At 58.3% G+C, this 20353-nt stretch overlaps 2 protein-coding genes across 6 annotated transcripts in view; one reads left to right on the plus strand and one right to left on the minus strand.

Annotated features, from left to right (window-relative positions):
• RARA (retinoic acid receptor alpha) overlaps positions 1–12469 on the plus strand; it is a 43899-nt gene extending 31430 nt beyond the window's left edge. For all 5 annotated transcript variants that reach the window (XM_055407803.2, XM_055407802.2, XM_088829062.1 and 2 more), the window contains 7 exons: positions 3798–3946; positions 5272–5413; positions 7371–7531; positions 7825–8001; positions 9208–9412; positions 10182–10340; positions 10919–12469. In XM_055407803.2, coding sequence (XP_055263778.1) covers positions 3798–3946; positions 5272–5413; positions 7371–7531; positions 7825–8001; positions 9208–9412; positions 10182–10340; positions 10919–11136 — 1211 coding nt within the window. In that variant the 3' untranslated portion in view covers positions 11137–12469. The remainder of the gene's footprint in view (positions 1–3797; positions 3947–5271; positions 5414–7370; positions 7532–7824; positions 8002–9207; positions 9413–10181; positions 10341–10918) is intronic.
• Positions 12470–19264: 6795 nt separating this feature from the next.
• GJD3 (gap junction protein delta 3) lies at positions 19265–20113 on the minus strand. Its single transcript, XM_055396882.2, has one exon. It carries the CDS (start codon positions 20111–20113, stop codon positions 19265–19267), a length of 849 nt encoding a protein of 282 aa, XP_055252857.2.
• Between the last annotated feature and the right edge of the window lie 240 nt (positions 20114–20353).

Genomic DNA, 20353 nt, shown 5'->3' on the forward strand with positions numbered 1-20353 from the left:
GGGTGGACTTTAGGGAGAAGGGGACAGGCGAGAAGTGTGACATACACCAGGACACTTCTTCGCAACCTCCCAGAACTAGAGGAAGGTATCCCACCTCCAGAGTGGGGTCACTGGGGGTACGGCTGCTGTCGTCGCGCCCTCCACAGTCTTGGCCGCTTTTGCCAGAGGTCTGGGGAGGAGCGAGGATCTGAGACCTTGGGCTCCAGCCCTTGGGGGCAGCTCAGCTCTTCCTGGCCCCAAACTGGCCAGACAAGGTCTGGGGGAGCCTGGACTCCAGCGGGCGATGGGGAAGTGGAGGACACGGGGAGGCGTGGAGCCGGAGGCCTGGGCTGCCCTGTCTGGTGGTCGGAGTGTGGGTGTGTGGCAGTGGGCTCAGCCCCCAAGGCTGTGTAGGCTGGGAGGGGGGCTTTGCGGGTGGTTGTGGGATACAGGAAGGACCTGGAGGCTGGGGGTGGTGACCTGAGTGAGTCTAGAACACATGGGGTTATTACCCAACCCACCAGCGTGTTCTTTGATGACAGGAGCCCTCAGGGCCCCCTCCACCAAGTTCTTCATTCCCTCCTGCCACCTCCACCAACGGTGAGAAGAGACAGCAGGTGGGCTGTGGGAGGAGACCTTCCCGACCCTTCAGCACCCTGGGGATCTTGCCTCCCTCACCAGAGCCCCCGATTTGGGGCGCCAGAGGACCAGGGGTACACAGGAAGTGGCTCTCCATCTGTCCCCCACCAATCTCGCCTCCTGCCTCCGCCCGCTCCCAGACGTCCAAGAATGTGAAGCACGTGGATGCCCCTAGCGGGGGGAGGGGGAGCGATGGTTATCGGCGGCCGCTGGGTAGGGGCCTTCTTCCGCCCCGGCTGCGGCGCTGCACCCAGAGCCACCCCCACCCTCCTCCGGGGTGGAGGCAGGGCGGGACCCGGCGCCCCCTCCTCGGCCCTCCCCGGGGGCTGCGAGGGGAGCTGCAGAGGACCGGGCGCCAGCTGGATTGGGAGGGGAGCCGCTGGCCGGGGGCCCGGCTGATTTCCTGCTGATCTCCTCCAGGAAACCGGCCCCTTGTGCGCCTGCGAGCGGCTCTGGGGCGCGGGGGACTCCGGAGCGCTCTGCGCCTCCTGCCCGCCTGCAGCCCGGCGGGGCCGGGGGCGGGGCAGCCCGGCAGCGCTGGCGGGAGGGGACGCCTGGCTTCCTGAGCCGGTGCCAGCCCTCCGCCAGGCGCTGGAACTTTGAGCCCGAGAAGGTGTGGTGCTTCTCCCGTCCCGTCCTTCTGCAGGAACAGGAGAGATCTGTGGGCTGGGGCCTCTGGGGAGGGGCCAGGTCGTGACAGTCCTTATTCCCCCAGGTGTGCAGAGTCAAGGCTAACTCTTGCAGAGGCTGAGAGGGTCCCAGAGTGTCCCCTGCTCCTCTGAGGCTGCTGGCTGCACTCCAGGGAGGTGGGGACTGGGCTGGGGCTCTGGGTTCAAAGGGCATAGTGGGAAACCTCAGAGCTGTTACCTGGGTGACAGGTGGGGTTGTGCTGTGGGTGGGGGTTGCAGAGCAGAGTTCCGGCCCTAGAGGCAGCCTGCTGCTATGGGGTGGGCCGAAAGGAGCCCTTATTGAAACAAACTGTACCCCCAACCTTGGGTCATCTTGCCCCCACCCCCCATCCTGCCAAAAAACACATTCTTCCAGTTTCATAAACAGCCTCTGGACTTTGCCTTAGCTCCAAATTTCTACAAGCCTTGGTCCTCCAGTCAGTCCCTGGCCTCAGAGCTGTCTGTCCTTCACCTGGGCACCCCCTGTGCCTCCCCGTGCCCCTCCCCTCTCTTGAGCCCACTCTGAACCCAGAGCTCCCTCTGTCCTTTCTCCCCCTGCCTTTGGGTCCATTGGAGAGGTTTGAGACTTGGGGGAGGTGGGCCCAGGGCAAAGACTGGATAGGAGCGGATGGGAGGTGGGTAGGTCATTGCCTCCAGCCCCTGCTTATTGGGTCCCCTGCTTGTTGGAACACTGGGATTCTAGGCCACGGTCCCCCCACATCCCCTTGTCCTTGACACCCCCCCCCCCACTAGTCTGGATTGTCTATTGTTACTCCTTTTACGTCTTGGAAAAAGTTAGCACAACAAAGGGCTCCTTTGTCGCTCACCCCTCTGCCTCCTGGCCTCACCCAGGCCCCCCATCCCTGCTCCCCCCACAGCAGCTGTTCTCAGGCCTCTCGCCTGTCTGATTTGCTTGTCTGGCCTCCGGGAGAGTGAGGTGGGGGAAAACCAGGCCAGGATAGTTCGATTTGGGGTGAGGAACAGAGTAGGGGGGGAGGGTCAGCAGAGTCTGGATCTCTGGGGGTGTGGTGTGAGCATCCACTGATCCTTTGCTGCAGGCTGCTCTCTGGGCAGGGACAGGGATGTGGGGCCACAGCAGTGCTGGTCAGTGGGCTGACCAGGGAAGTGGTGCCCGGGCCCAGCTAAGAGCCAGGAAAGCCTTGCCAAGGTTGTTGGCTGGGTTCCCTGTCATCGGCCGCCTGGCAGTCTCTGGTTGTGTCTGCAGGTAAGGGAGGAGGGTGGTAGCTTGCAGCTTGCCAGCCCCCCCCACCCCCCCGTCTGAGTGCTTCTTTTCTCTGTGCTTGGATTTTGGGGCTACATGAGCTGCTGTGAGATGCTATCAGGTGCTTGGGCAGGAACTGTGGGCCCCTCTGAATTCCAGAACCTTGTGTGTTGGGGTTTGGGGTGAGGCTAGGTAGGAGTCTGGGGTGAGGGAGGAGGCAGGGATCTATCTACTCAGGGAGGCAGCCTTGGCCCTGGACTTGGCGAAGGCCTCAGGAGGCTGCCAGGTGGCCCCTTGGGAATCTGGGGGTGACTGGGTCACAGTACTCATCCAGTACAGTGCACCCACAGCTGCCCTTGCTTTGGGCACAGACAGCCCCCACCTAGCCCGGCCCTGTTCTGCCTGGGGTGATGGGCATGGGGCCAGGCACTGGGGAGGATTCCGCTAGTGGAGGCTGCCTCTGCTGGCGGGGTCATCCTCCTGGCTGCCCTCTTGGAGCTGAATAACAGGAGGGGAGGGGGACAGTAACCCGGACATACTGTGGACTCTATGGCCAGACAGACAGAGCATTGATGGGAACAGACCCCCTTTGTCATGCTTTTCCCCCCAGCCAGGGTGCACTCAGAGCCATGGGCTTCCGGGGCCCACAGGGACTCTTCCCCGTGTCTCCACGGGGTCCCCCTGCTTCTCTGTGGGAGTCCTGCCTGTTGTGCCCCAGCATTTGTGACTCTGCACCCTGCCTTGGATCCCTGGCCAGGGGATTGCTTGGGCGGAGGAGGGGCTGTCGCTGCTGGCAGTGGGGGGGGAGGGGGGAGCGGAAGCGGAGGGGGTGGGGGAGTGGCCAACTTTGAATATCCTGTTGACCCCAGTTTCCTCTGCCCCCAGCTTGTGTCCTCATCCCTCCCTCCTTCAGACCTTAACCCCTTCCTCACTTGGGGGAGGTGGGACTGGGCACCCGGGGTCCAGGGCTGTGGACCCAGGCCAACACCTACACCTGGCATGCACCCTGTATAGCCATCCACATACGAATCTGATGGTTTATTATGTGATGTTTCTGGTTTTGAAGGTGGGGTCCTGGAGAAGTAGGCAGGCCTGATGGGGTGCTGGAGGCGTCATTGGCAGCCTGACTGGGGAGTGCCAGCTTTCCCAAGACTGCCCCTGCCCCAGAGTTTGACATCTGGAAGCCCTGGGGCAGCTGGGAGAGGCTCCTGGGCGAGACCTGGAAGCCAGGTGGGCGCCGTCCTGAGGGTGGTGGGCTGGATCTCTAACCGCCCTTCTCCTCTCTCTAGCCATCGAGACCCAGAGCAGCAGTTCCGAAGAGATCGTGCCCAGCCCCCCCTCGCCGCCTCCCCTCCCCCGCATCTACAAGCCTTGCTTTGTCTGTCAAGACAAATCCTCAGGCTACCACTATGGGGTCAGCGCCTGTGAGGGCTGCAAGGTGAGTTCAGGGGGTCGTGGGGAAGGACAGTCCTGATTAGATAAGTGGGATATTCCCACCGCCGCGTCTGGAGTGTACCGGTAGTGGTGAGGGTGGGGGTGTCCCTAAAGCTGCTGCTCTAACTTCTCTGCGGAAGGTGGCAGCAGCCTTGGAGGAGAGGAAACCTTCAGCAGAACCTCTTTACCTTAGATGAACAGGGGTCCCCCAAACTGGAGGTCCTCCTCCAGCCCTGACTCTTTCCCCCAGCATCTCCATCCTCCAACTGGCAGGGCTCACACCCGCTCTGCTCCTGCTGCCCGCGTTGCCATGGTGAACTGGCTGCCGACTGGCTCTTGGCTGGGGACCCAGGAGGCCTGCCCCTGGTGGCCTGCCCGCACCTCGCCATGGCAGCCTGGCAGGAGGCTGTCAGGAGCAGGCGCCTTGCCTTGGCCTCTCCTTCAGGTGCCCGGGCTGGGGCTCCCCAGCGTCTGGCTGGATTTCCATGTGCCCACGTTAGGCTCCAGGGTGCAGAAGGGACTGCCACCTTTCCAGAAGCTGTGGGCATGGCCTTCCTGCTTCCTGTCCCCAGGGCTTGAGTCTCTCTATACCTGTTTCTTCCCCAGGGACTGGGGATCAGAAGCTGCACAGCTTCGGGGCTTGGGGCCCTACGCTCCCCCTCAGTGTGGAGTGGCCACCAGGTGTGGGGCAGAGGTCAAGGGCAAAAAGCACAAGGCCTGGACTCTCTGTGTCTGCCTGTTTTGTCCAGACCAGTTGTTCGTGGTCTGCCCTGGTCAGGCGTCTGTCCGTCTCTTTGTTAGCCCACATGGGCAGCCTCTGACCAACCTAGGCACCCTGTGATCTGTGCTCATCTGCCTGGTTCATGAACGTGTGTCTTGCTGCCTTGCCCTTGAGCACTCATGTCTCCACCTGTCAGGCCAGGCCGGCCTGTGTGTATCTCTCTGCTTGTCTTCTTTTTTTGCAGTCCGAGCCCAGGGCTGTGGGTTCTAGAGCTCTGTCTCTCTCCCATCTAGCCCCATCTGCCTCTTTTCCTGACCTACCAGCAGCCTGAGGTCGCCTTCCCCAGGAGTGGGGAAGCTGGGTCTACGTGTGCAGGGTGGGGGAAGCCTCCTCCCCACCCCAGTGTGGAGGCAACAGATACTCAGATTCTTCCCGGGGTATCCTTGTAGGTGGATCCTTCTCCCCGTCTTATCTGGCCTTCTTGGGTAGGGATGGCCAAAGGCTTGTGGGCAGCAGTTGCCTGACCCTCGGCCCTCGAACTGAGGCTACAGGCCTGCACTGCTCGACCGTGGGTGTGACTGACCTGACTCCCTGCTCTCTATACCCAGGGCTTCTTCCGCCGCAGCATCCAGAAGAACATGGTGTACACGTGTCACCGGGACAAGAACTGCATCATCAACAAGGTGACCCGGAACCGTTGCCAGTACTGCCGGCTGCAGAAGTGCTTCGAAGTGGGCATGTCCAAGGAGTGTGAGTGCCACCGACGGGGCCGTGCCATGCACTGGGCAGTGCGTGAGCTCCTGGCCCCTGAAGCCAGAGGAGCAGGGGCATGTGGATGAACGTGTGGGTGCAAACGGACCTTGCCATGACGCGATGCCCTGGCTCATGGTTGAGGACGGTTCATGTCTAGCTGCACAGACCCGTCTCGCCATCTGTGTGTCCATGGGCCGACAGCCCTTCCTGTTCGTGTGAGGTGGGCTGTGTGTGCTTGCTCACGCACGTGTCTGCACCTGCCAGCTTGCTTCCAGGCTCTGATTGGCTTTGGGGTGGGGCTCAGAAGCACCCCTGAGTCCCCCCTGATCGTGCATCTGCGGACAGGGGTGCTGCTGGGTATTTGTGTGTGTGTATTGGGGGTTGCTGCAGGCACAGAGATCTGAGAGCCTTTGTCTGGTGGAGCCTGGGACCTGGAGTTGGAAGAGCGAACTGGGACTTCTCTAGTCCCAGAGGAATGGGGGTTTCCAGTTTGGACTCAGCTGAGGCCCGATGGAGGGAAAGGAGGAGGGCTGGACAGGGAGACCCTCTTGTGTTGAATCATGGGTGTTGCCTTGGTGACCGGTGATTGATGATGTCAGAGATAAATGACGCTGACAGACGCCTCCTTGTCTGCGTGGCCGTTGCCATGGAGCCCGAGCCTTGGGAGATGGGATGGGGGAGGGGGCTGCAGGACCCTCTAGCCCTTTGTGGGCAGGGCAGTGGAAGAAGGAAGTGGGGAGGGGGCATGGTGGGGGGACAGGAGTAGAGGGACCCTGAGGTACCCGGCCACCTCCTGCCTCAGGAGGAAAGGGCTGTGTTGTTCTGTAGCGTAGGAAGTGGTGGCTCCACGCTGCAGAGCGGGTGACAACTTGGGACCTGCAGGCCTGGGACCCTTCCCTGCAGGGCCCACACCTCCTTCTCCTCTGCTTCTGCCACCTTCCGATCCCAGAGCTTTTCATGGCAGGGGGACCAGGGTGGGGCCCCCTCTCCCTCCCACTGCCAACTCCCCCTTCCCCTCCCTCCTTCTCCTCTCTGGCTGCTCTGTGCCCCGGAGCTGAGCAGCTGCCATTTCAATAGAATTAAAGCTTCCGAATGATAAACGTCTTGTCACAGCTGCAATTTTCTCTTCCCAAATTATCCCCCCTCTCTCCCTCTCCCGCTCCCTTCTCTCCCTTGCACTTTATTGAATTTGCAGAATCGACATGAGTGATCTCCAAATTATGCCAGCTCCCCCCCAACCCTGCTACCCCCTCCCTGGGTCCCCCACCCCCCACCCTCTCTTCCTCCAGCGTCAGCAGCCGCCACCACTGGCCCTGTGAGTGATTGTGTGTCTGGGATAATCGGCTGGTAACGACCCCATCGCTTCTTTAAAGCCGAGTGGTGTGTGCGGCTCAGCGCCCCCGGTGATTTGTCAGCTCCCCCGGCTAATGGGCCGAGAGATTCTCCCACCCGGCCCCCCACTCTCAGGCTGGGGAGCCCTACTCTGTGTCTGGCCGCCCAGGGAGCTGCTCTGAGCCCATCCTGAACACTGCCGGGAGGGCTGGGTGGGTCCTTCCTGCAGGCCGAAGGAGCAGAGGGCAGGGAGGCCAAGAGCACAGACCTGGGATGCCCTGCACGTGGGCTTTCACCCTGGCCAGTGAGCTGGAGCAGGCGCCGGGAGAGCGAGCTGGTCCGGGGCTTGCATGCTGTGGGCACAGGCCCTGGGGGAGGCCTCGGCATGTGGGCCAGCTGGGCACCGCAGAGGGGTCCGAGGGGTCGACTGTGTGTAGATGCCCCGCCGGTCTGTGCACTCACGTGTGTGTACTTCTGTGTGCGTGCCTGACTGCACCCCGTGGGCTTCGCAGCGACAGCTCTCAGTCTGGTGGGAGGAGCTTGGGCTGGGGTTGGACGGCTGGAGAGGGATGGACCACTGACCCCACCTGCCCTCTCACCGTGCGGCCTGGGCCCTCCACAGCCGTGAGAAATGACCGGAACAAGAAGAAGAAGGAGGTGCCCAAGCCCGAGTGCTCCGAGAGCTACACGTTGACGCCGGAGGTGGGGGAACTCATCGAGAAGGTGCGCAAAGCGCATCAGGAGACCTTCCCTGCTCTCTGCCAACTGGGCAAATACACTACGGTATGGCCCGCTCCCCCCACAACCTCATACCCCTTTTGCTGTCAGGCCTGCCCCTACCCCCAGCTGGGCAAATACACTTTGGCACAGCCCCCCAGGGGCACCCCTGCTTCTTCCAGGCCTGCCCCTCCGCACCCCTGCTTGGGCTGCCTTGTCCACCCCTTCCCCGCCTCTCAGGAAGTAAAGGCCGGTAGAGGGCAGGCCTGTGGGGGGCAGGTAGAGCCAGGCCCAGAAGGATGCCACCAGAGGAAGGCCCTCACTCTCCTCCCACTCCCCGCCCCCACCCATCCTCCCAGAACAACAGCTCAGAACAGCGTGTCTCTCTGGACATTGACCTCTGGGACAAGTTCAGTGAACTCTCCACCAAGTGCATCATTAAGACTGTGGAGTTCGCCAAGCAACTGCCCGGCTTCACCACCCTCACCATTGCGGACCAGATCACCCTCCTCAAGGCTGCCTGCCTGGACATCCTGGTGAGGGTCTGCACCTTGCCCACCTAGGCACTGCCCTCTGTGTTCTTGGAGGATGTCCTGCTGCTCAAATAACCACCTTCCTAAAAATCCATCTGGAGTCGACCTGTCCAGATGCCCACCCACCCAAACAGCCACCTTCCTCTCCCCCACGTGTCTGCCTGTCTGCTTAGCCACCCAGCACCCAGCTATGCACCCATTCACCTCTGCTCGCATTCATCCACCCTCAGCCCATCTTCCGTTCAGTGCTTCCATCCAGCCACCCGTCTTCCCATCTATTCAGTCTAATAAAGGTTCACCTGGGACCCTGTGTGGCCAGGCCTTGAACTGGGTGTCAGAACAGAGGTGAACACACCACTGTCCCCTCTCGAGAATCTTCCCTTGGTGGAGGCAACAGATAGGTAAACAGAGGTTGCAAAACTGTGATAAGTGCTGGCTGCAGATGGGGGAGGGCTGTTCCCTCCCTGCAGGACAGAGAGCCACACTGCTGGGCTCTAGGGAAGAGCCCCAGAGGAGGTAGCCTCTAGAGGTGTGTAGAACGGTATGTGAAAGGCCTGCTGGTGCGGGACCAGTGGGATTCAGGGGCCTGCAGGGCATTTGGTGGGGCCAGAGGGTGGGCTGGACCTGAGGCAGGATGGGGGCGGATGAGATTGTCAAATCCAAGGCTGGAGGGGGGATTGTCCTTCCTGTCTTCCTCAGCCCTCCTGTTCCTTCTCTGCCACCTCCAAAGTTAGGAACCTGGGGTGTGACCAGGCTGCTCTTCCTGGTGGAAGGGAGATGCAAGAGGCAGGGTCAGGGTTTGAGAGAGCTGAAGATGGAGGTACATTTACTGCGCTCTTGTTCTGTACCCAGTCCTGTGAACCATAGACCGCAATCCACTTTGGTCTTGGCCTTCCTGGAAATGTTTTGTTTCCCTCTTAATTCTCTGTGTGGAGGCAGGATGCTGTAGATCTACACTAATACAGTAGCCGCTGGCCATGTATGGCTGTTTTAAATTGAAATTAATTAAAATTAAATTCAGTTTCTCAGTTGCACTCAGCATGTTTCAGGTACCCAGAGGCCACAGTGTGACTGGTGGCTACTGTGTTGTGCAGAAGGTTCTGTGGGACAGCAGTGGTCTGGCTGCTGGCCAGGTGGTCCTGGGGGGATGCTGGTGCCGGAAGTGCTGGCGGATGTGAGTTCCTGAACTCAAGAACCCTCTGCACCCAGATCCTGCGGATCTGCACGCGGTACACGCCTGAGCAGGACACCATGACCTTCTCGGACGGGCTGACCCTGAACCGGACCCAGATGCACAACGCCGGCTTTGGCCCGCTCACGGACCTGGTCTTTGCCTTCGCCAACCAGCTGCTGCCCCTGGAGATGGATGACGCTGAGACTGGACTGCTCAGTGCCATCTGCCTCATCTGTGGAGGTGGGCAGGGGGCCTAGGTCTGGGGGCCAGGCCCAGGGGTGGTGGTGCGGCTTGCAGAGCCTCTCCTCGGGAGAAGCTGGGGGATCATTTGATCAGAAAGGCACTTGTCAGACAGGAAACTGAGTCGCAGTGGAGCAGGGTCTGGTCTGTGGCCACAGGGCAAGGGAACAGTGATGGAGACCTGAGCTCTGGTTCCCTATTTCCAGGCAGCGCTCCTTCCAGGGGGCTTAAGAGTGAGGACTTGGAGGTCAGACCACCCAGGTTCAAATCCTGCCCAACACGTGACCTTCAGCAGGTTGCTGAACTCCTCTGAGCCTCCATTTCTGTAAAATGGGGGCAGTAATGGTCTCCACCTCATAAAGTTGATGGGAGGATTAGGAGGTAATAAATAAGGCACAGTGTGCCCAGAGTAAGACCCAGTAAATGTTGGCTGCTGTTATTATTTTATTGTTATGAGTTCTGCTATATTGGGCTGGTGTCCAGAATAACCGGCAGGAGTGGGAGACCTGCCTCTACTTAAGATGGCACTGCCAGTGTTCAGGGGTGTGGCATCCATGAATTGGGCTCTCAGAGCGAGCTTTGGGACACCCTTGTCCCCAGCCCCTCTTTGCTCACATTTGAGAGCCTCTTAGGGCCTCTCTTGTGTGGGGAGGCCTGGGGAGCGAAGATACTCTTGCCCATGGCCTGGACAGGTGCGCCCCCTGGTGGTCACGATGGGGCCCGCAGCTGTGTTCCTCACCGGACTGAGCGGGCTTCTCTGCTGCTTCAGACCGGCAGGACCTGGAGCAGCCAGACAGGGTGGACATGCTGCAGGAGCCGCTGCTTGAGGCACTGAAGGTCTATGTGCGGAAACGGAGGCCCAGCCGCCCACACATGTTCCCCAAGATGCTGATGAAGATCACAGACCTGCGAAGCATCAGTGCTAAGGGTGAGTCTCTCTCCCCGTGTGTCTGCCATCCATGTCCAGAGTCAGGCCTCCTGCGTCTGAGCCAGCATCCCACAGCTTTGTGCCCATGTGATGCCCCGCTCACCTGGACCCCATTGTGCCCGGGTGACCTCCCTGCCTGTGAGCCCCAAGGTGGCAGTGTCATCTTGGCATGCTAGTTCAGGGCATGGCTCTGGAACCAGACCATTGTGTGTCCTTGAGCAGGTCACACAGCGGCTCTGAGCCTCAGTTACCCATCTGCAGAGCAGGGATAACATTTACAGAGTTGTCTTGAGATGTCAGTAGGAGAGTCAGCAGCACGTAGGAGGGGCCGGGCATCAAGCCCAGTGACCCCAGAGCCAGAGTTGGGAGCCACTTTGCCCTGCTGCCCTTCAGCTGTGGGGGTTTAGGAGAGCTGGCTTATGTCACAAAACTGACCACTGGGTTTGGTGTGTGGTGGGAGCTGATATTGGTACTGTGGATCCTCCTACCCCTTACACGCTCCCTCCTGGGGCCACGCTTGCATGCAGGGCTAGAGGAGCAGGGTGGGCACACTGACCCCTGTCCCTCCTTTCCTGCAGGGGCTGAGCGGGTGATCACGCTGAAGATGGAGATCCCGGGCTCCATGCCACCTCTCATCCAGGAAATGCTGGAGAACTCAGAGGGCCTGGATACTCTGAGCGGACAAGCGGGGGGTGGGGGGCGGGACGGGGGCGGCCTGGCTCCCCCACCCGGCAGCTGTAGCCCCAGCCTCAGCCCCAGCTCAAACAGAAGCAGCCCGGCCACCCACTCCCCGTGACTGCCCTTGCCCCGTGGACACAGCCCTCACCCCGTGCCCTGGCTTTTCTCTGCCTTTCCACCAACCATGCAGCCCCCACCACCCCTGCGCCCCACCTGTCCTCCCTTGCCCGGGGGACTGGAGGGAGGAGGTGGCGGCGACTCTTCGGACAGAGGCCTGGGCCTGTGATGGACTGCCCGCTCCTGGAGCCTGGGCTGACGTCAGGGGCGTGGCCGTGGACTGAGTGAGGACCCCTGGTCCCGGGCCTCGGGATGGGGCCTGGGGGCTTCGTGTTCATCAAGACACCCTTCTGTCCACCTCGCCACATCTTCATCACCAGCAAATGCCAGGACCTGGCTCCCCCATCCTCAGAACTCGCAAGCCATTGTCCCCCAGTTGGGGAACCCCCCCTGCCTTGGTTGGTGACAGAGGGGGTGGGCCAGGGGTGGGGGAATCCCCTGTACATACTTTGCCATACCAACCCCCAGGTATTAATTCTCGCTGGTTTTGTTTTTATTTTAATTTTTTTTTCTGGTTTTGATTTTTTTAAATAAGAATTTTCATTTTAAGCACATTTATACTGAAGTGTGCTGTGTATTGGGGGGAGCTGGATTCAGAGCTGGAGGGGGGGGTGGGCCCTGGGGGAGGGGAGCGGCTTGAAAGGGGCTTCCCCTCTCTCTCCAAGTCCCTGTGCCCCCAAGGCCCCCTCCCCAGCCATTTCCTCCTCAGTTTTCTCTTTAAAAAACTGTGAAGTACTAACTTTCCAAGGCCTGCACTCTCCTCTCTCTCTGCCTAACCACTGGGGGCAAGGACAGTTTCCCGGCAACCCCTGGAAGGAGTGGCTCACCCCTGAGATGGGGCAGGGGGCAGAGCACTGGGGCCTCAGGCCTTCCAGGCGTGCATCTCTCCGCCCTCGGCCTCGCTGCTTCCCCAGCAGAGCCCACATCATCGAGGCCCTCCAGCACTCCCCTCCCCATGAAGGGGCTGGCCAGGGGGTCTGAGCTCCCCTGCCCTCCAGCCTCATGACCACCAGCACCGCCCACAGGGCCCCCAGACACACACACACAGTCACACAGTGGACAGACATGCCGACAGACACATGGCCTGACTTCTTCATGTCCCTGGCCTGCCCCCCACCCCACACCCGTGCCCCCTCCTTGCCCCGCAGGACGGGCCTACAGGGGGTCCCCTCACGTCACCCCTGCTCCCCCGGGGCTGGGGGAGCTGGCTCTGCCCTGCCCTCCTTGCCCCAGGGTTGGGGGTCTCATCCCCCCCAGAGCCCGCTGGTGCACCTGTTACTGTTGGACTTGCCACTGAGATCTACTGGATAAAGAATAAAGTTATATTTATTCTACACGCGCCTCAGAGCCTCGCTGCCTCACCGGTTTCTCTCAGTGTCTGGGCAGGGACTGGGGCCCAAACTGCCTTTGGGACCTGCCTTGCTGTGCTCAGAGCTTTAGAGACATTGGAAGGAGACAGGCCTGCCCTTAGGAAGCCCTTGGTCTAGGGGTCTCACAGCCTGTCAGGGACCCATGTAGAGAGGCGGGAGGGAGAGAGGGCAAGACCGCTTCAGCCTTCAGGGAGTCGCCAGCCCGAGAGAGAAAGCCACCTCAGCTCTCTGAGAGTCCCTAGCCCTTGGGAAGCTAGAGCTTGAGTCAGAGTCATTTAGTGGCAGAGTTCTGTCTTTAGTGACCACCGATGACCTTCACAGCAAGAGTGGCAGTTGGCCCAGGGGATTTGGGTCAGGGGCTCACTCATTGTAATCTAAGAAGAACTCAGGATTGGGATGGAACCTGGGAGGCCAGCCCACTTGTTATTCCACCTCCAGGAAGAACTGTCTCTGTCCCACCCCTAACGTCACCTCTGTGGGCAGGAGGCACAGGGGACAGGCAGGTGACAGGGCACCTGGATTCTCCTGATTAAGAGAATGGAGTGTGACAGGCCTTGAGGGTCCTTAGAAACCAGTTTTAACCCCCTCATACTAGACATCAAGGTCCAGAGAGGGCACTGCCCTTGCCCAGGGTCACCCAACAAATAAGTGGCAGATCAGGGAACAGTAAGGGCTCCCATCACTTCATGGCAAATAGATGGGGGAAAAAATGGAAACTGACAGATTTGATTTTATTGGGATCCAAAATTACTCTGGACAGTGACTGCAGCCATGAAATTAAAAGACACTTGCTCCTTGGAAGAAAAGTATGACAAACCTAGACAGTGTATTGAAAAACAGAGGGACATCAATTTGTGGACAAAGGTCTTATAGTCAAAGCTATGGTTTTTCCAGGAGTCATGCACAGACGTGAGACTTGGGCTGTAAAGAAGGCTGAATACTGAAGAACTGATGCTGTGGTGCTGGAGAAGATTCTTGAGAGTCGGAGATCAAACCAATCAATCCTAAAGGAAATCCTGAATATTCATTGGAAGGACTGATGCTGAAGCTGAAGCTCCACTACTTTGGCCACCTGATGCAAAGAGCCAACTCAGTGGAAAAAACCCTGATGCTGGGAAAGATTGAAGTCAGGAGGAGAAGGGGGAAGCAGAGGATGAGGTGGTTGGATGGCATCACCAACTCAATGGACATGAATTTGAGCAAACTCAGAGACAGTGAAGGACAGGGAAGCCTGGCATGCTGTAGTCCATGGGGTCACAGAGTCGGGCACGACTTAACAACTGAACAGCAGTATGGGCTCCCACCTCTCAGCCAGAGCTCTTTCCTGGATCTCTGAAGCCCTTGAAGAAGTGTCAAGCACCAAGGCCTGGGGGAGGTCTAGGGAATTGGCAGTAGAGGCTGTGTTTGGGGAGGGTTAGCAGGCGCCCCTGCAGGATGAAATTCCTGTGTGGGAAGAGTCTCTTCTGTGGGGATCCACCTGCCATTTCTACTTCAGCCATCAGGTGGCGCCAGCTTCTCACTTATGTCACAGTCTGGCCTAGGTAGGAGTGGGACGGAGGTTCTCTTCCTCTAGCAAACATTTTCTAACACTTCTCATCAGGTTTCTTTATGAACTAGAGAGAAATTTAATATAACATACCAAACACATGCTTTAAAAAAATCACCATGCTGTCACACTGTCCTGTAAAGGAAAGCTCCTGGAGTTGGTGATGGATAGGGAAGCCTGGTGTGCTGCAGTCCATGGAGTCGCAGAGTTGGACATGACTGAGCAACTGAACTGAACTGAACTGACCTGAATTGTGAATTTCAGGTCAATGTATGGGCAAAATCACCAGACAAAAGGACACAGTCCTACATTTGCTTCTATTTTTAACAAATATTTGGATCTAAAAGAAGAAGGTCAGAAGTTCTTCTGTACAGAAAGCCCAGGAAAGTTAAAGAATATGTATGGGTGTATGTTGAAATAAAAACAGATAATAAATAATACAACCATGTGAAAAAAAAAACACCCCAAACTAAACACTGAGTATTTTGTATGTAAAACAGAGTCAAGTTTCAGGCTCAGGTAATTATAAAGAGGTTTTTCACTATGTAAATGTCAGTGGGACATTCTAAAGGTGTGTGTGACAATTCTGTATTATGGGGGGACACTGGCATTCCTAGCCCCTGCTCACCAAATGGCAGCAGGATCCCCTGCCTTGTGATGGCTAAGTCAGTGACCCCTGAACATACAGAGCGCCCACCTTGGGACAGTAACTTTGCTGCTGGGAACCTCTGGGGTCTGAGGACACTCTGGATGGTTCAGAGTAGAGCAGTTTTCATCCAAAGCACAAGTGACATTTTGCACTGGGAATTCTTTGTCATGAGGGGCCATCAATGTCTCTAGACATTGCCAAATGTCCCCTAGGGGGCAAAATCGCCCCCAGTTGAGAACCACTGCTGTGGAGTTTGGTCATCAATGGCTGACATGTGCTTTGCCTAAGGGAATGCAAGACTCAGACATTTAATCAGGCCTGGAGCAGGGCTTGGAGAAGGCAATGGCGCCCCACTCCAGCACTCTTGCCTGGAAAATCCCATGGATGGAGGAACCTGGAAGGCTGCAGTCCATGGGGTCGCTAAGAGTCGGACACGACTGAGCGACTTCACTTTCACTTTTCACTTTCACGCATTGGAGAAGGAAATGGCAACCCACTCCAGTGTTCTTGCCTGGAGAATCCCAGGGACGGGGAAGCCTGGTGGGCTGCCGTCTATGGGGTCGCACTGAGTCGGACATGACTGAAGCGACCTAGCAGCAGCAGTAGCAGAAGCAGGGCTTAGACAGCTTCCTGAAAGAGGTCCCCCCGCCACACACACCTAAATCTGTAAGGGGAAGAGTTAGCTAGCTGGGATGCAGAGGTAATAAAAAGCTTCTGGGCTCAGACATTATCCCCAGCTCTGTGTTTTAACCATTTTGGGGTTTGGTTGAAGTGGTGAAAGAGGTGAGGCTGATAAAAGAGGAACGCATTTGAATCAGTTCTAATGAGGTGGATGAACCTACAGCCTATTATACACAGTGAAGAGGAAAACAAATATCGTATATTAACGCATATATATGGAATCTAGGAGGATGGTACCAATGAAATCATTTACAGGGCAGCAATGGAAACACAGAGGGCAGACTTACAACTGGGGGAAGAGGAAGGAGAGGATGGGATGCATGGAGAGTGTGACGTGGAAACGTAATTATCATATGTAAAGTAGAGAGCCAATGGGAGTTTGCTATAGGACTTGGGGAACTCACACTGGGCTCTGTAACAACCTAGCGGGGTGGGGTGGGGAGGAAGGTGGGGAGGAGGTTCAGGAGGGAGAGGACACATGTATAGCTATGGCTGATTCACGTTGATGTTTGGCAGAAACCAATGCCATTCTGTAAAGCGATTCTCCTTCCATTAAAAAATAAATTTAAAATAAAGAGATGAGGGCGTAGAGGCTGGGACAGAATCAGGACAAGGCTAGTTCAGGAGTGGGACTGGATCCTGAGGGCGCCGGCAGTGAAGGGTTTGAAGATGGCAAGTGAAGTGTTCAGATTAGAATCACAGGGGCTGGAGCAGAGGCTGAGGGAGGGCATACACCAGGCCATCGGTGACGACTGATCCTGGGCAGCTTCTAAACAGGTGACAAGGGGAGGAAATGCTTAGGTGGAGAAGTGAGAGGATCAGATGTTTGACAGGATGTGGAAGGCGGGCAGAAGACAGGCTATGGCAGCAGCGGATGGAGGTGGCCGGGGTGGCTGGGGGCCCCAGCAACTGAGGCGAGAGCTAAGGAAGTTGAGATGCCATCTGAGTTACTGTGACCCTCTGCCCCCCTCAACCACTCCTGCCACACCAGTCTCTTCTCGGGCCTCCAACACTTTCAGCTTATTCCTGCCTCAGGACCTTTGCTCTTGCCATTTCCTCCAACGTGAATGCTCTTCCTGGAGAGACTTCCGGCTAGACCGTTGCTAGTTCTTCTCCCTGATGCTCCTCAGGGGTGTCGTGCTCGCTCCCTTGACTCTTACACTGGCTGGTAGTACAGTCTACGTTTATTGTCTGCCTTCTCCACCAGAATGTAAGCTTTGAGAGGGCAGGTTTTGCACGTGGATCTGCTAATACAGCAGCCACTCGTCACAGGGGACAGCCAAATCTGAGATACGTGGGTGGTCCGCATTGAGAAGGGTTTCAAGCGCAGAACACACACCAGACTTAGTACAAAATGAAACATGTAAAGCATCTCCGTGATATTCTTTTTATGCTGATGATGTGTTTGAAATAATATTTTAGATGTATTGGGTTAAACAAAATATATTACGAATGTTCCCTTTCATTTTGTAATGTGGCGAATGGAAACCTTGGAATGATATAGGTGGCTTGCGTCCTCTTTCTGCAGAACAGTGCCTGGCATTTAGTGTGTGCTCAGAAGTATTTGTTGAATGAAAATACATGGGAAACAGTTGGACATTCACGTCTGAGAGGCAGACACAGAACTCACTCTGGGCAGAGAGGTGGCGGCACACTCTGTGAGCGTGGATAAGTGTTTGGGCCTGGAGAACACTTCCAACACACGTTTGTGTGTGTGCGTGCTAAGTCACATTAGTCGTGTCCGATTCTGTGCAACCCCATGGACTGTAGCCTGCCAGGCTCTTTACATGGGATTCTTCAGGCAAGAATACTGAAGCAGGTTGCCATGCCCTCCTCCGGGGATCTTCCCAATCCAGGGATTGATCCCATGTCTCTTATGTCTCCTGCATTGGCAGGCCGGTTCTTTACCATTAGCGCCACCTGGGAAGCCCCCCAGGGCAAGTTTACCAAGCACCTGCTATGGGCCTGCGAGGAGAGAGCTATGCATCCAATAGAAGTGCTGCCATGGGGCCTTAGGTCTGGCTTTGTGGGGTTGATCTGTCTGTCCAAGAAGGCATCCATTTTCTTCCCAAGTGAGGCCAAAAGGCAGGGAGGAGTTAACTAGAGGAAGGGGGGCCGCAGAGAGGGAGGCTGCTCCAGGCAAAGGAACAGCAGGTTGAAACATTTAGAAGCAAATCTGGGTACCTTGCTTGGTAGGACCAGAAAGTTTAGATCGGTTTGGAGCATGGAAACTTTGGAGGAGCTGAGGTGAAGGGGCTGGAGAAGACCTGATGCAACAGGGCCAGACGTGGGGGATTCAGAAGCCTCGTTCAGGTGCTTGACTTACCTGAGGACAGGGGAGCCCCAAAGAGTAAGCAGGGGTACCTGTTTAGAAAGACTCTTCCCTCTGCTTGTGTGCAGTCCAGGCTGGAAAGCCGAGGAAGAGGTACGAAGGAATGGAGGATAGAGAGGGAATGACCAGGGACGTAGAAGAAAATTGCGCAGAGTGGGGCCCTGGCAGCCTGCTCAGCAGAGTCTGGTGAAGGCCCAGAGGTGTGGTTAGATGGTGACCCCTGGATTTTGCACTTAGGGGTGTGTGTGTGTGTGTCTGTGTTCATTGCTCAGTAGTGTCCGACTCTTTGCGACCCCAGGGACTGTAGCCCACAAGGCTCCTCTGTACATAGGATTTGCCAGGAGTGGGTTGCCGTTTTATTCTCCAGGGGATCTTCCTGATCCAGGGATCGAACCCAGGTATCCTGCGTTCCAGGCAGATTCTTTATTGTCTGAGCCACCAGAGAAGCCCTTCACTTAGGTGCTGGTTGCTTAAGGACAGCATCCCCACGGGTGTGGTGAAGGAGGAAGCTGATGGGGGCAGAGGAGAGACAGGACTAAACAGGAGGCAGCCCTGTAGACAGTTCCTTGTATTTCCAGAGGGTGGGAGTGTGGGAAGAAGTGAAGGAAGAAAATGCAGGGCCAGGAGGATGCTTATGGACTGGGGTAACAGCAGCAGGGTGAGGAGGAGGAAGCTAGAAAAGAGTCCTGCCCTTTGACCCCAGCCCCAGCCCCACTCTGTCTTCATGAAAGAAGGGCCCAGCCACCTTGTCCAGGTCACAAGGTTAAGAGTGCAGATGGTACCTGGACTGAGGCCTGCCCAGGGTGAAGGACTGCCTCCCCTCCAGCGCCCCTTCTGCATGGGCTTGATCAGGAGGGGAGATCCTCCTGAGGAAGGGAGGAGCCACTGTGGCTGCCACTTGCCCTGGATCCTGGCCACCCACACAGGGCATGTCACAGATCACACGCACAACTCACACAGGACACACTGTCGCACGCACAGACGCAGAATGCACACAGGGGTAGGCACACGTGTGTGCAGAAAGCCTGCACAAGATGGACATGTGCATATGCGCACGTGTGCACATCCGGAGCTCACACAGGATATATATGCATGCACACACACAAAGTGCTTACACAGGTTTCACACATGCGAGGGCACCTATGCTCACACCGAATGTGTGTACACGTGTGTGTGCACATACACAGGGAGCCTCGGCAGAGGCCACACCTCAGTCTGAACAAGGAGAGGCCCCGGGGAATGCTGCTATCACGGCTGTTTTCCTTTCCGGTACCCAGGGCTCCTCCAGATCCTCCACTCTCCACTGACTCTGCCCTCCTCTGGTCCACCTTCTCTCAGCCTCCCTGGCCTGGATCAGGGCACCAAGGACAGGCCTTAGTTGATTCGATGTCCCTAGCTCCGCTGGGAAGTGTGGGTGCTGCCTGGAGGGCCTTGCGCCCTGCGTGTCATCCGCTGGGGCAGGGGGACCCTGCCAACAGTGGGTAATGAGACACGTCTTGCTCCGGGATGGTGGGGTCCGGCCTCTGGCCTCACCTCCCGCCCCAGGCAGTTCTAGATGGCCAGGTCCTGACGGATGGTGGCCAGCGACGCCTTGCTGCGGCCGCTGCCGCCCTCGCTGTCACCGGCCGGCGCCCCGTGCGCGTAAGCCGGTGGGGCGTAGGGGTCGGTGCCCGGCCGCCGCGTGGGCAGGGCGGGCGGCGGCTGGAGCAGCTGCTGCGCCTCCTCGTGCGCGCGGTTGCAGCGGTTGTCGCGCTCGGCGGCCTGGCGACAGCGGCCGGCGCGCGGGCGGCCCTTCCAGAGCAGGTGGCCCAGCTCGGCCACGCTGAGCAGCGCCGAGAGCAGCCCCACCGCGAAGTAGAAGACCACGAAGACAGTCTTCTCGGTGGGCCGGCTCACGAAGCAGTCCACGGTGTGCGGGCACGGGGGGCCGGCGCACACGAAGTGCGGGGCCACGCGGAAGCCGTAGAGCAGCGCCTGGCCCGCCAGGAAGGCCAGCTCAGCCAGCAGGCGCAGCGCCACGCTCAGCAGGTAGCAGCGGCGCGCGCGGCCGGACCCCGGGCGCCCCGCCGCCCCGCCGCCCGCGCCGCCCGGCTGCTTGCTGGCCCGGTGCACCGAGTAGATGACGAAGAGCACCGGGGGCGCCGACAACAGCAGGATGTGGAAGAGCCAGAAGCGGTAGTGCGAGACCGGGAAGGCGCGGTCGTAGCAGGTCTGGCGACAGCCGGGCTGCAGCGTGTTGCACACAAACTCCTCCTGCTCGTCCTCGAAGACCGCGCCGCCCACCGTGGCCAGCACCAGGATGCGGAAGATCAGCATGACCACCAGCCACAGGCGGCCCACGAGCGGCGACTGCAGCTGCACGGCGTCCAGCAGCGAGCCGAGGAACGCCCACTCCCCCATGGCGCTGGAGACGGACGCGGGGCGGGCAGTTAAGAGGCCGAAGGATCAGGGTCCCAACCCTCCGCCCCATCGGGGTGAGATCGGCTGGACCGCCTCTACCTTCGAGGTGAGCCAGGGGGGTCAGCCAAACCTGGCTTTAGCAGGGACTTTGAGGGAACAAAGGGCTTAGCTTAGGGGGGCTCAGGTGAGTCTCAACTTTGGGCGCTGGGGAGGAGCTCCGCCCCGGTGCTCTGGTCAGAC

Source organism: Moschus berezovskii, chromosome 20, assembly GCF_049115385.1.
Source record: "Moschus berezovskii isolate FMDL1 chromosome 20, NW_MosBer_1.0, whole genome shotgun sequence".
NCBI classification, from domain to species: Eukaryota; Metazoa; Chordata; class Mammalia; order Artiodactyla; family Moschidae; genus Moschus; species Moschus berezovskii.